The sequence below is a fragment of the Sorex fumeus genome, unplaced genomic scaffold (genome assembly GCF_029834395.1).
Source record: "Sorex fumeus unplaced genomic scaffold, SorFum_2.1 ptg000100l, whole genome shotgun sequence".
NCBI lineage: Eukaryota > Metazoa > Chordata > Mammalia > Eulipotyphla > Soricidae > Sorex > Sorex fumeus.
Window position 1 is genome coordinate 11,271,737 of NW_026606157.1, and position 14,224 is coordinate 11,285,960.

At 54.7% G+C, this 14,224-nt stretch overlaps 1 protein-coding gene across 1 annotated transcript in view; it reads right to left on the reverse strand.

Annotated features, from left to right (window-relative positions):
• PTHLH (parathyroid hormone like hormone) overlaps nucleotides 1-11,674 on the reverse strand; it is a 67,225-nt gene extending 55,551 nt beyond the window's left edge. Inside the window, exons 1-3 of the mRNA XM_056134608.1 lie at nucleotides 11,634-11,674; nucleotides 10,000-10,123; nucleotides 3,842-4,255 (exon numbers count right to left, since the gene is read on the reverse strand). Of these exons, the coding sequence (XP_055990583.1) occupies nucleotides 3,842-4,255; nucleotides 10,000-10,100 (515 nt within the window). The 5' untranslated portion in view covers nucleotides 10,101-10,123; nucleotides 11,634-11,674. The remainder of the gene's footprint in view (nucleotides 1-3,841; nucleotides 4,256-9,999; nucleotides 10,124-11,633) is intronic.
• Nucleotides 11,675-14,224: the final 2,550 nt, after the last annotated feature.

A 14,224-nucleotide genomic window follows, 5' to 3' on the forward strand; every position in this document is an offset into this window, starting at 1 on the left:
TAGGAGGGAAGAGAGAGGAAAGGAATAAAGAGCAGGGAGATCTCTTCAGTATATTTTGCCTGGCACAGGCACGTAGCCAGCCATCCTTCCCTCTGCGTCACTTTTAACAAAGGCGTCTTACTTGTATTTCCAAGTAAAACATAGAACAAGACCTAAAAGCATATGTGTGTATGTGTGTGTATGTCTGTGTATATGTGTGCATGTGTGTGTGTATGTATATGTGTATGTGTGTATGTATGTGTGTATTTATGTATGTGTATATGTGTGTATGTGTGTGTATGTGATATACATGTGTATGACTATATGGACTTTAATTAGAGTCCCAGTTCTTGAATCCTGGAAAACTTTTCAACTATTTTAAAGCTACTATTGACTAAGGCAAAATATATGATCTTAATTCCATGAGTCCTAGAGTAGTTGGATATCTTATTTGCAACGTCAAAAATCTCAAAATGCAATTTTCAAAATTCAAAGCTCTGTATGCCCTTCTGAATGGTTGAGACAGATAAACAGGTTGAGTTCAGACCCTTCTTTTCAGAACTGCTGCACAGATGCTTCTCATCAGAACTCTCAAGTTACTTATGATATAAAGAAACTGAAGAAAGGATTTAGGACAATGTTGGCTGCTCAGAGATGCTAAAGCAGGTATTCTAGAAAAATTCTATTTGGATTATAGAATTTGCATAGTATTTATGTTCTCACCAATCTGCTCCTAATTACCCCCTCCCCCCGAACCTCTTTGAGTTGCACTGGGAGAATGCCAACCCCTGTCCTACAACTGTCCCTCACAGCCAGGGGACAGAGAGGAAGCAGAATGTTCTCTGTCTTCCAGGCCAGGCCAGGGTTTGATTGGGTCACCACTTCATTTCACTAATTCTCCTTTAAATTAAGGATTGTTTGGGGAATGAGAACTGATGAGTGATGGTCCTAATTTCTCCAGCTACTTCCAGGGAGTGCAAATTTTAAATGAATCAAATTGATTAAAACGCATTTATACTAATTCTTGTCACTTATATATCCATATAATATCTTGTTTATGTTATTTATACACATGCTATATTGTGGGCTGTCTGAGCTATAGCAGATGGAGAGATAGCACAGTCAGAACTAGATCAAAAAGCGCCAAACAACAGAACATCATAATTTTTTTTGTTTGTATTTTTGGTCACACTCAGTGTTTTACTCCTGGCTCTGCATTCAGAGATCACTCCTGGCAGGTTTGAAGGACCATATAGGGTGCAGCGGATTGAACCTGGATCAACACGTGCAAGGCAAACTCCCTACCCGCTGTTCTAGTGCTCTGGCTTAAAAGCTGTAATTTTTGAGTGTTTGCTATCCGACAAGCTTTTAACCTATCAAATGTCACTCAATGTTCTCTTAATCCACACCCAGGAAGAGTGAATAAAATAAGTTCTGGCAATCGAGTCCATAATGCGTAGGGTTAGGATCAAACCTTCAGTAGACTGGGCATATGTGCCTGTGAGCCACGATTTATGAGGTTTCTTACTCCTTGTAGATTCTGGGATATCTGCAGATGAGGCCATTCACTATGCTAAAGATTTCTCTATGCCACTCAAGGTGCACTAGTATCCAAATAGAGTGACCCTCTTCTATGTCATTTAATGAGGGACTCTGTCAGTTTAGCTCAGTGAGAAGGTGGTGGGTAAATGGGTTTCAACTCTCTTTGCAAAACCCCTGTAATCCTGTCTTATCAGGGGAGAGCCCAGGGAGAGTAACTGGGCATAATTATATCCTAGCTGCGTAAGACACCTGCTCGAGCTGGTTCTCTCTCTCATCCAAACCCCACAGAAGCGCTTTGCTGAAAAGTGAAATACAAAAAGATCTCAGTGGAGATGCCAGGACCAAGAAGCTGCTGGGGCACAGCGTGGTCTGTGTCTTGTGAAAGAAAGGGCTCCAGCCGCAGGGCCCTAGCCCTGCTCCGGGCCCCTCAGGTGGTCCCTGTAACCACGGAGTCTATTTCTATTTTATTTTTTTTTAAATTTTTAAATTTTTCTTTTGCTTTTTGGGTCACACCTGGCGATGCACAGGGGTTACTCCTGGCTCTGCACTCAGGAGTTACTCCTAGCGGTGCTCAGGGAACCACATGGGATGCTGGGAATCGAACCCGGGTCAGCCGCGTGCAAGGCAAATGCCCTACCCGCTGTGCTATCTCTCCAGCCCCAAGTCTATTTCTATTTTAAAGAATAAGATTAATAGTTTGAAATTTTTTTTGTCACAGAAAAGAAAATGAATGGATGGATGGATAGATGGATATGATGGATGGATGGATGGATGGATGGATGGATGGATGGGTGGGTGGGTGGGTGGATGGATGGATAGGTGGGTAAGTGGGTGGGTGGATAGATGGTTGGTTAGAAGGATAAAGGATAGATGAATGGATGGTCGGGTGGAAGGATAGATTGGTGGCTTTATGGATAGGTCATTTTATGGTGGGAATGGGTGAATGGCTTGTTAGATGGATGGTTGGGTAGAAGGATGGGCGGATGGATGGTTGGATGGGTGGATGGATGGTTGAATGGATGGATGGATGATTGGATAGAAGGATGGATAGTTAGATGGATGGTTGAATGAAATGATAGATTGATGGATGAGTGGATGCATGCTGGGTGAACGGATTGTTGTATGGCTGGACAGATGGATGTCTATATCCATCAAAACCACTGAAACAATATATTGCAATTTATTGTCTGCTACAAGACAAAATTTTAGCCTGCAGAATCTCATTTAATAATCACCAACCCTATGAGGTTGCTACAAATATTATCTTGGTTTCATAGAGAAGCAAGTGAATCTCAGAAAGACATACAGTTATCTGAACTTTTGCTCAGACTCAACAATTGAACGCTAAGGTATCTGCCTCCAAATCTGTTAATGTTATCCTGTCCTGCATCGGTGAGCTACGGAGAACAAGCCACAGAAATGTGATGCTTTGTTATTCCTCCAGCAATGCTTCCCACCCCAACTGATCTCATCATGCCACTGGACAAAGAGAAATAAGAGAAAATCGACTCGCTCTCTAAGCTGCCACATGCCATGGTGGTGTTCTTCATGAATTGACTGAAATCAGAGTTTAAGTTCATTTCCAGTGTGTCTGAAGACGGGAGATACAGCACAAGGGTTAAGGAGGTGGTCCGAATGCAGCTGACCCCAGTCTGACCCTTGGCATCACATATGGTCTCCTGAGTTCCACTCGAAGTAATCCCTAGCATAGAGCAAAGAGTAACCCCTAAGTGTCACTGAGTGTGGTCCAAAAACCCAAAATAAATAAGCAACTAAAAAAAAAAATGAAGTGTGCTTGAAAGTGCTCATTAATTGACACAAAAGGTTGAGAATATGTCTAGCTCCAAAGTGCTTATGACCGGAGACTGTCTCGTGGGAGATGTTAGCAAAGCCATTCCTTATCCCCCTGAAGCAAACGTCAATGAAGAACAGGCAATGATCAAGAGGTTTGCTAAGGTGGGAGAGCAAGGGCCCCGAGACTGCTCGGCCAGTGACCGAGGTCACTGGACAGAGGTCACTAGCTTCTGATTCTTGGCTGGGGAATGGAAAGACTGATTGGAACTGAAAGATCATGTGTGTTGGGAGGCCATACACACACAGAGGTTAGAAGGGCTCTGCCATCCGCCAGCCCGTGTGTGTGTGTGTGTGTGTGTGTGTGTGTGTGTGTGTGTGTGTGTGTAGGGGTGCTGCAAGGCTGGCAACGTGGTCAGGAGCCCGATCCGGCAAGTTGGAGCGGTTGCTAAGAGCAGAAAGCGCAGGCATCGAGAAAGGCTGCGGCCGAGGCCAGGGTGAAGGCGTGAGACCCTCCTCAGCCAGTTACCGTGAGTGGGGCTTCCTCGGCGAGGCCAAGGTGTCCCCGTCAGCTGGGCGGTGGCCCGGCAGCCCGCTGCCGGCCGCGGGGGTGGTCCAGGCCGCGCGTGTCCGCCGCCGCCGCTTCTCCTGCTCCCTGCGCTTGCCCAACTTGCCCTTCTTCTTCATCCGGGCGGTCTTCAGAGGCTGCTCCACCTTGTTGGTCTCCTGAGTGAGGTGGCGGCCTTCCTCGTCCATCGAGTAGCGCAGGGCGAGGTGCTTGTTGTTGGGGGCGGGCTTGGAGTTGGGGGAGACTGCAGAGGTAGTTCTGATCTCGGCCGTGTGGATCTCGGAGATGAGATTGTGCAGGAAGATGCGGCGCCGCATGTCCTCGATGGTCTTGCCCTTGTCGTGCATGAGCTGGTGCTCCGACACTGCTCGTTTGCTTCCGGGTGAAAGGACAGGAGAGGGAAAGTCAGAGACGCGACCAGGGTAGGGAGGGACCCACAGGCCTGCAAAGCTCCTTCCTTTTCCTGACCGCCCACCCGGGGCTCCGGCTGGAAGGGCCAGAGGGGAAGGGGAAGGGAAGAGAGGCCTGGAGTGTGCACAGAGCCCTGGCCTGACCAGGGGTGTGACCACGGTGGCATCAAGGACCTCCTGGGGCCCCTGGGCCTGTTCCCTGGGCCAAGGAATCGGTGTGATTCAGCTACTTCTATGTTCCTTTCTCAAGTTGGGATTGAGATTCTCAGTATTAAAGGCTGATTCCACACACACGCACACACACACCACTCTACACACACCACACACACACACACACACACACACACACACATGCACACGCTGTTTCTTGTTAAGAAAATAAAAATAATAATAAGGTTACAAAGCTTTCCGGTTTAGGTCTCAGTCATGCAAATATCAAACACATTTCCCTTTACCAATACTTATTTTTTACCATGAAGAACCCCAATAAAACCCCACCCCCCACCCCTCCCCGTCCCTGTGGGGCAGATGAATTCTAGTTAACACTCTATCTGCTTTGATTAGATTCATTGTTTCAATAAAAGATTCACCACTATTATTTAGAGTTTACCCCGCCCCCCCCCCCAAATCAGACATGCTGAAAAAGCATTGTGAAGTGATTTGCTTTCTACAGCTGGGTTCAAGAATTATATGTTGGTTTTGGATTTCTGCTATTTTACTTATTGACCCTGGAAGTATTTCTACTGAAAGTCAGATAGTTAAGAAATTGGTTTCTGTGCTCTGGAGTCGTGGCCGTGCTGGAGAGCCGCTCGTGGGGGGCAACTGGTGGCCTCGGTAGGGCGTGAAGGGCGGACCGAAACGCCCCCCTTCCCACGAGGTAAGAAAATAATAATATTGTATCTCAAAGAGCAGCAAGAGTAAAAGCAAGCATGGCTGAAGGCGGCAGCTGGGAGAAGTCTGTCTGGGCACTCTGTCACTGTGTCCCAGCCCGAGCTGCCAGAGTCCCAGCTGCAGGCCCAGGGCCGAGCTCCTCAGCTCAGCAGCAGTTCCTGGCGAGCCCTGGGTGGTCTGTTCAAAATGCGTCTCTTTGTGGGCCTCACTTCAGTGAGAACATTCTATTTCTTCTATGTTTCCCCGGCCTTTTTTCTTTCCTTTTTTTTTTTATTTTAGGATCAGAGGGCATTCTCCTTATTAATCTTTAATTGGGAAAGCCAGCTTTCTAATTTGTTTTCCTTATCCTAAAAACATTTCTAGAAGCAAACAGGAAGCGCCCGTCAGTGGAGAGCAATTGTATCATGAAAACAGACGCACGCCGCCGTGAGCGACTCCCCTGCCCCCGGCCATCAGGGTGGCCCCCCGGCCGTCACGGATCCTTTGCCTCCTCTAGACCGTTGTGTGCGCATGGGCCACTGCAAGGAAGGGCCAGGCCCTACCTCAGGGGCTCTGGCTTGCCTCACCCGGCTTCCCTCAATCCCCATGCTCCCAGCACTGGACTCAGTGGCCCGATGTCTGCCTGTCCCTGCAGTGCGGGCCTGGGGTGTGGCCCAGGTGAATGAGACTCGGGCTCAGGAACAGAGCTATGCGGGAAAGGGAGGTGTGAACACAAGCACAGCTGGCGGTTCAACGAGCGACCCCCCCCCCCCCCCCCCCCCCGCTGAGGCCTGACTTCCCCCAACACCCGACGACGGATGGACGGATGGACGTGGGTCCCTGCAGGCCTGCTCTGGGGCGGAGTTCACGGCCTTGGAGAAACGACACGACTGAACAGTCACGGCCTGGCGCTGTCCTCAGGGGCAGTGCGGTCCCCACCCCACCCCTGTGCCCAGCCCTGTCTCCTGTGGACACAAAGAGTCGACAAGGTGCGAATGGACAGCAAGTTCTCGCCTGCCTTGAAGCTCAAGTCAACCGCCTCCACAAGTCCCTTTCCACCCCCCAAGATGAGAAAACCGGGTTCTTCAAGTTCGGGCGCCCCCTGGGGAGTGAGAGCTTGTCTAGCTGCACGGTGAGTCAAGTGTGAGCCCCGTCTTCGCCCTTGGCCTGCAGAGCCAGGATGCCAGCCCTCTCGGCCCAGCCGAGTCGACGTGAAGCCGTGCGGCTCCTTCCAGAAAGACATGACGGTGTGGAGAGGAATTCCACAGGGGCCCGGCTGAAATGGGGCACTCTTCCTTTCCCGAGGTGCCACATGTGACCAGGTTAAACTTCGCTCACTTGGTGGTCACGGCAGGGGCTCTGGGAAATTCTTCATCATCTAGAAAGTTGAGGCTTCCGAGCAATATAGCTGTATCGTCTAATAATATTTTCGAAGGCCGGGCTGCTAGAGTGACAGATTTCCTACCTATCGCCATTGACTCCTGGAGAAAAATGTCCCATTTGAAGGTTTTTAAGTGGCATCATTTGGAATACCAGGAGTTTTAATGTCGTCCTCCATTCCAATGACACCCCCATCTGCATTGCTCCCCGGATGTACAACTCAGCCTGAAGCCCAAACTCCCAGGGGCCTGTTCCAAGCAGGCCCTAGCACTGCAGGCCTGTCCCGGTGAGTCACGGAGCTCAGAGCTTCCCCGGCTGTGGTTCGTGGGAAATGGAGTCGTCCCGCTGTCCTGCCCTCTCTACGGCCAGCACCGGCCGGCGAAAATGGGACATCACCAGGGGCAGAGTGTCCCTCGCTGGCTAGCGGAAGGTGCGGGTTTGCCTAGGCGCTAAATGCAAAACCGTTGGCTCACCTGCCTTGTGTTCTAAGGATGTTTGCCTTTCAAACCCGGGGGACTCAAATGCATTTTGCCGTGAGCTGCTGCCACAAGGGTCAGGGAAAGAATGACAGCTGACAGCTCCGTCACCGGCCAGGAGGGTCAGAGCCGCAGAGGGTCGAGCTCTTTCCAAAGGAAGACGCAAATCAGAGCAAGTCTAGCGGGACAGGAGGAGCAAACTCGAGGCCCCAGGTCAGGCCATGCCCTCACACCGCAGGGCGGCTGGGACACGGGCTTGGCAGTCTCCACAGGACGGCGTTGCGGCCAAGTGGGCATTGCTAATGACCAGTGACGCACCTGCTGTCCCGGTGACAGGGTGGCACGCTTCACACGGTGTGTGTTGCCACCAAAAACTCTGTCACGGGAAAAGTGAGAACGGTGCGTTTGTGGTCTCCCTGGACCATGGCAAGACAGTCGAAACGGCAAAAGCTACGGGCTGAGGCTGAACGCGGGCCAGGCTGAACTCAGGCCAAATGGCGCCGTTGGCCTTCCAGCAAAGTCTCTCTGCAGGGGCTTTTCAGGGAAGAAGATTGGGTTTCTAGGGCGCTCTCAAGGAACATGGGCAGATGACGGAAAGTCGGTCTCCGGCAGGCGGCGGTGGCAGGACTCGGGCCGCGAGAGGGAGGGGGGCGCTCTGGTCCACGGTGCAGTCAGGGTTAGGGTGTTCAGCCGGGATGAGTCACGGCAGCGCCTTCCAGCCCAGTGACTCAGTCACAAGTTATGCTTTTCATTAAGTGGAAGGGACCCAGCCTGGCTCCCCGGCAAACCCGCCCGTGATGTTGAAGTTCTCTCAAACTGCCGGTTCTGACTCCCTCACACACACCAGGGGTCACCTGCCCCAAGGGTGCTGGTCTGGGAGCCCCGGGACCTCGCTCTCCAACCTCCCTGAACTTTTACTCCAGCCCTAATCATGAAAGTCTTTTGGACTCCCGGAGATACAAGACTTAAAATCGCTTCCTTTGTCTGGCCGAGGAGGTGTTTTTGCTGGAGTAACTTCTTTCCCTTTCAAAGTAAAACTTCTGGGCAGGAGAGAGAGGGCAGGGCCGAGGCACTTGCTTTTACATGTGGCTGACCCTGGTTCGATCCCTGGCATCACCCTGAGCTGCTCCAGGGGTGATCTCTGAGTGCTGCTGGGTGGGGCCCCCAAAACAAACACACACAAAAGAATAAACATCTAAGTTTCCCTGACTCGGTGTGAAGTAATTGCAGAGTAATATGATTTGAGTGCGTGTCAAAATTTCTTTCAAGAAACTAGGATGATTTAGCGTAATAGTAAACTGCTGTTTTGTCTAGCGTACAAAACTTACTGTTACTTGGCAGCAGTGCCAAAATAATGACTTGTTTTTTAAACTCCACTTGGCTGTTAATAATTTGATAAAACATCTTCATCTTCTGATGATTCCAGCCTCTCTGAAGAGCCAGGCTGTCATCGGAGGGTCTGTTAGCCATTTGCAATAAGAATGTTCTGTGGTAGCTTTATAACTGTCTGCTGAGTGTGAGTGTTTAACTGCAATATTGTATTTCACCCACAAACAAAACTGTAACAGAGTGTCTGGCTGCTAAATGAATTCTGATGTGTGTTTGCAAGGTGCAACTAAGAAAGAGTTAAAAATAGCCTTTAGGACGGCTTAGTTCTAGGTTGATGCCTTAACCTGTGGATGAAATCACGGTCCATTTATTGTTTCTCGGAAGAGAAAACAGGTATTTCTTAAGCAACTTTAAAGAAACAAGGTGGCTGTGTTCCAAGACAGTACTGCTTAGCCAAATAAATACAGTATTTAAGCATGCCTCTAATGATTTAGTCTTCATCGATATTTATGTATGGGCTTTAAGTAATTGAATTTAATACAGGTCTCCAAGTGAACAAGAAAGAGAAGTCTGAAGATAATTTTCAGAGCTACGTTAGCAAAAGGCCGGGTTGAAGAATACAATGCAGCTTTATCGTCAGTACAATGTTCTACACAATTCGCCTTAGGAGATTCACAGTAGATTTTCATTTTGTGCCAAGGTTCAGACAAGTCCTAAGTAATTTCGTTTAAGGATTTTCTGCTCTAATAATAATAGACCAAGGGCACCTATAAAACAGTTGCCTTTTGTACACCCTCGGGGATTTACAAAGAGGCACCACAGACCTGCCTGGCTATCAGAGACTGCCATTTTGATGATCAGTGTCAAAGTTCTTCCTCCTCTCCTTCGCCAGCGACCCCCACCCCGTCCTGAGCGGAGGAGCCCACAGCTGGGAGCCCCAGAGCCCAGGACAGAACCAGGCTGCCAACTGCCAACTTCTCAAGGGCCAAAGCGATGGGACCCACCGCTGCATCCATGGCAAAGTTACCCCTGAGAGTGTCACCACAGGACAACACAGAATGACAAGTTCTCCGACGCACACCAGTCAGCCCTCCCTCCGCCGGCGGCTCTGCACCAGAGCCCTCGCTCCCTGCCTCCCCGGCCGGCCGGATCGATACTCGGGATAGACCTGGGCCTGGCCAAGTCCTTGCTCCTTTATTATATAATATGCCTTCATTATGTAATGTCCCGCTTCATAGGCTTGTCGATGCCACTAACGTCAGGCGCAAGACCGCTTCACGCTCACACACGCACACGCACACCCGCGCGCACCCGCACCCTGTCCCGGGACACGCGCCCGGGGTCCCTCGCGGGCTTCCAGCCGGCAGGCCGTGGGCGAGCGGCGGCTTCCATCCTCCCGGGCACCCGGGAGTAACTTTCCCTCGTCCTTTCCCCGGGCGCGGCGGCTCCGGGCGGTGCACCGCGCCGCTCCCTCTGCCAAGACTCGGCTCCCGCGTCTCCCGCCGGCCTCCCCCGCGCGTGGCGGCTCGGCCCCGGGGGCGCGCGGGGCTCGCCGGCCCGGGCAGGTACCCGGCCGGGCGCCCCCGCCCCGCGACGGCCCCGGTCCCCACCCCCAGCCAGCCAGCCGGGGCCTCCGGCGGCCCGGGACACTTACAGCCGGCGGCCGAGCTCCTCCACCGAGCGCCCGCAGGAGGGCACGGAGTAGCTCAGCAGGAACACCAGGACGCTCCACCGGGGCACCAGGCGCCGCAGCATCGTCCCGCTCTCGCTCGGGGGGCCTGCGGGAGAGAGCACAGGGGGTCCGCGGCGTGAGCGCGGGCAGCAGCCCCGTGCGCCCCGGCATCGCCGCCGCCCGCGCCCGGGCATCTGGCCGCCCCGCGCGGGCTGCCGAGCGGGGACCGAGGGAGAGAGCAAAAAAACTTTCCCCTGGCGCCTCTCGGTACTCACTTAGCGAGGAACCGGCCGCTCCAGCTGTGCCTTTTCCAAACCGCACGGGCAGAAAAGGACCCAGCTCGGGGGAGGGGACGGGCGTTGAGCGCAGGGACGGGCAGGAAACAAAAGTCCCGACGCCGAGGCGCTTCCCGGCCGCGCGCGCTTCAGGGGCGCATGGGTGCGCGGGGGGCGTCCCGCGCGCGTGGGGCCGGCCGGCCGGGCGCTGCCCCCGGGCTGCAGGGGCGCCGGGACGGGCCGGCCGGGGCGCAGGTTGGAGCGAGCCGCGAGCCGCCGCGCCGAGGTTCACACGCTCGGGGCGAACCTGCCGGGGAAGTGAGCGAGTCGCAAAGAGGTGGCGCCCGAGCAGCGCGCGCGGGCCGGCCGGGGCGCGGGGGGCGGGGGCCGGGGCGGCGACGGGGCCCCGGGGTGAGGGGCGCAGCCGGCCACGTCCCCCCACCCCTCCCCAGCGCCCGCCCAGCCCAGCCGGGCCCGGCCCGGCGCGGCGGCGCCGAGGGCTCCGGGGGCGTGAGGACCGCCCCGGGCAGCCCGTCCCCGGGTCCCCGCCGGGCGCGCGGGCGGACGCACCCCGAGGCGGCGGCGGCGGCGGCGGCCCCCGAGCCGGAGGCGATTTTCAGGGAGACCCCGGGTCGCAGCGCAGCCCGCGGGGCGACCCCCTCCCTCGCCGGCCCGCCGAGGGCGCGGTGGGGAGCGCAGACGCGCGGAGGGGCTGGAGGGGGTGACGCAGCTCCAGGTGGCGAGTCCGGCGGCCTCGGTCCCCGGGGACACCAGGAGCCCGCCGAGACCCCCGCCCCACTCCAGGAGACCCCCAGAACCCAGGGGGTACGGACCCTCCCGCAGGCCTTCGCGCCCCGCGGCCCCCGCCCGGGCCTCGGACCAGACTCAGCGGCCGCCCCCACCCGCCCCGCCCCCAGCCCCCCGTTACGGAGTCTGGGGTGACCCTCCGGGTGGCTTCTGCGCCGGGCTCAGCGGACGGCCGGCGGCCCCGCGGCCCGGCCCCGGAAGAGCGCGCTGGCCAGCGGGGACTCGCTGGGCAGCGGCGGGGAGGCAGGGGAGGGCGCCAGCCCCGGTTCCGCGCCCCGCCGGCCGGTCTGTGGGGATGGACGCGGGTCGCCGCGCTCCCGGGGTGTTTGTCCTGCCCCAGCGGACACTCCTCCCGCTGGGCTTCATCACTCCCCCGGGCTGCGCCAGGGCGCCTGGCCTTTATCACGCCCGCCGGGCTCCCTGGCCGGGGCTGCGCGCTCCCTGCCAAGGTGCGTGCGCCCGCGCCTTCGCCCCGACCCCCGCGTGCCCGGCCTCGCGTCCCCCCCAGCTCCCGGCGGGCAGCCTGGCACCCACCCTCTGCAGCTCCGCGGGCTTTGGGGTCACCCCTGCTCACAAGCGCCTATCTCCCTCATTTGATTACTTTAAACTCCCGACTTAAAAAACTTGGCTCCCGCCCACTTGGGGGGGAAAAAAAAAGCTCTGGGAATTTCCACAACTTCCCTTGAACGTTTAAGGGTTTCTAACTGTTAAACCTGTTTGCATGGCATGAAAGACAATTCAGCAGCGTGCAGAAGTGTCAACCTTTGAACCTCTTTACACTTTTTGATTTAGAATAAATTCTTTTCAAAACGAGCCTTAATGTAATCGTTTGATCTGGGGGTTGGGGGTGGGGGGGGGGGGAGGCCGTATAAAAGTGAAGTACAAATGAACCGTTTGATACTTGCAAGTTGTTTGACATTAAAATGATAATATTTGCTTCCACGATAAAAAAAAAAGTACTTAACTAAGTTCCAAAATGCCCAGGCTTTCAAACGTCAGCCCTCTCCCAATGAAAGATTAAAATAAAAATCAGGTTGGAAACCTGAAATCACACAGGTGCTGTGAATAAATTCAGCGTACTTCTGAGCACGTTGCAAATTAAAGAATGACAGCGGGGAGAGGTTTGAGTAATGCTGCTTGTCTTCTATGAAACAACACTGACCCCATCGCCCTCCACCTTCCTTGTTCCCCACACACTTTTCTGATGTTAATGGCAAAACATCTATCAGATTTTTTTTAAAAGGAATTTCCCCTCCTCGACAAAATGAGAAAATAGAGACAGGGGGGAAATGAATAGTCTTTCTATACTTGAAGTGGCACACTCCGTCCTAATTTATTACTTCACCTTCTCCTTGGTTTCCTCTTCTCTGCTCTTCAGGCCAAAGGAGGGAGATCTTCGCAGAGTCTCCGTGTGTGTTCTTCCCCAAAGGAAAATGAAGTCTCGGTGACTGGCTGCCGGCAGCGCCTGCTCTGTCCGCGCCAAGGACGATTATTAGAAAGCTGGCCCTCTGCTGAGCTCTCTCCCGTCACCGGGAAACTCTCCCCAATATATACCTTCCTGAAAAGGATGCTTCTGACATCACAATCTGGTTTCCAATCTCACTGACTACCCCCTCACGCCCCCCGCGATGATGCTGAGTCCATGTGACTCCCTCCCGGGGCCCAGGGAGCCTCCCCAAACCCCCTCAGGCCCAGGCCTGGGAGTGGGCAGTGCCAGCCATTCGGGCTGGTTGCTCAGGCCTCACTGGGGGCGAGGGCACCTCGACAAGGAAGAGGCCTCCAGGCCCATCTCTGCCCCGAAGTTTTTCCATGTGGACTCAGTGCAGTGTGTGATCCCACCTACACACATGCCTGGCCCATGAGTGAGTCCCGTCCTCCACCTCCCTCCCCAGGGCCTAGCTCAGAGGCCAGAGGAGCCTGAGCCTGTCTGGAACTCCAGTGTTTGCTGCTCTGCAGGGTGGCGTGGCTGGCCCCGAACTCTGCCTGCAGTTTAGAGAGTAACTGGGGCTGGAGCGATAGCACAGCGGGGAGGACGTTTGCTTTGCACACATCCGACCTGGGTTCGATTCCCAGCATCCCATAGGGTCCCCCAAGCACCGCCAGGAGTCATTGCTGAGTGCAGAGCCAGGAGGAACTCCTGAGCGTTGCTGGGTGTGACCCAAAAGGCAAAAAAAAAGAAGAGAGTAAATGAGCACTTAGGGTCTTCGACTTCATCGACTCCCCGTCACCCCGGGTTGCTCCTCCGTCCACAAAACAAGCAAACCAACACGCTGACAATGTACAGAAAGTACCTTTAAACTGCACCTGGGCGCAGGAATCCCCTTATCTTGCCTCCAGAAAGCATCCAGGTTTAACCTTTGCCAATCTGTAGCTCGGAGCTATCGAGCTATCGCTCCAACCAAGGCGGAACCCAAAGAACTGAAGGCATCCCCTTTATTCCCCAAACTTTGTTTACAGGGAGGTTTGCATAATGAGACGCCCCATCAATTATCAGTGATCCCATTAGAATGCAGTTCTGAGCTCTTGGGGGGTGGGGTGGGGACGGAGATTTCCTTGGAGGAGGCTGTCAACTGATCTCCAGGTAGCTCCCCCCCAAAAGGGGGGAGGCAAGGGGGCTTGGAGGGGGAGATACTATCCCAAGTCAGAGCAGGAAAGGGGGCCTGTCATAGCTTTGTAGTGAGCTGAGGATGCCCCCTCAAGGCTTGTTCTCCCCAGGAACAGGCTTTACTGCTAACTTGGGGTGTGGGGGCTGGGGTGGGGGTGGGGGATGCCTCAGGGAGCCGCTTGGACAGACCAGCATGGGTGCACAAGGTTGTCTCCTTGGAAAAGGCGTGCTCACCCATCTGGCTGCCAGCACTTACTCCCTCCCACAATGTGTAGTATCCTCCAGACCCAGCAGAAAGCCGGGTCTGACCCCAGGACACCCGCTGGTCTTGAGGAGATCCGGCCTTTAGGAAAGTTCTCCAGGGTTCAAGGTCAACCTTGCTGAGAGTCCTCCCACCTGGGTGGGAGAGAGGGGACAGACGGAAGAGGGGGAGAGCCCTGCGCCCTGTCCCCCCGCCCCGCCCAGCCCCTGCCCTTGGCTGGGCCTGGTTCTTGGCTTGCCTAGCAGGCAGCTCTGGACT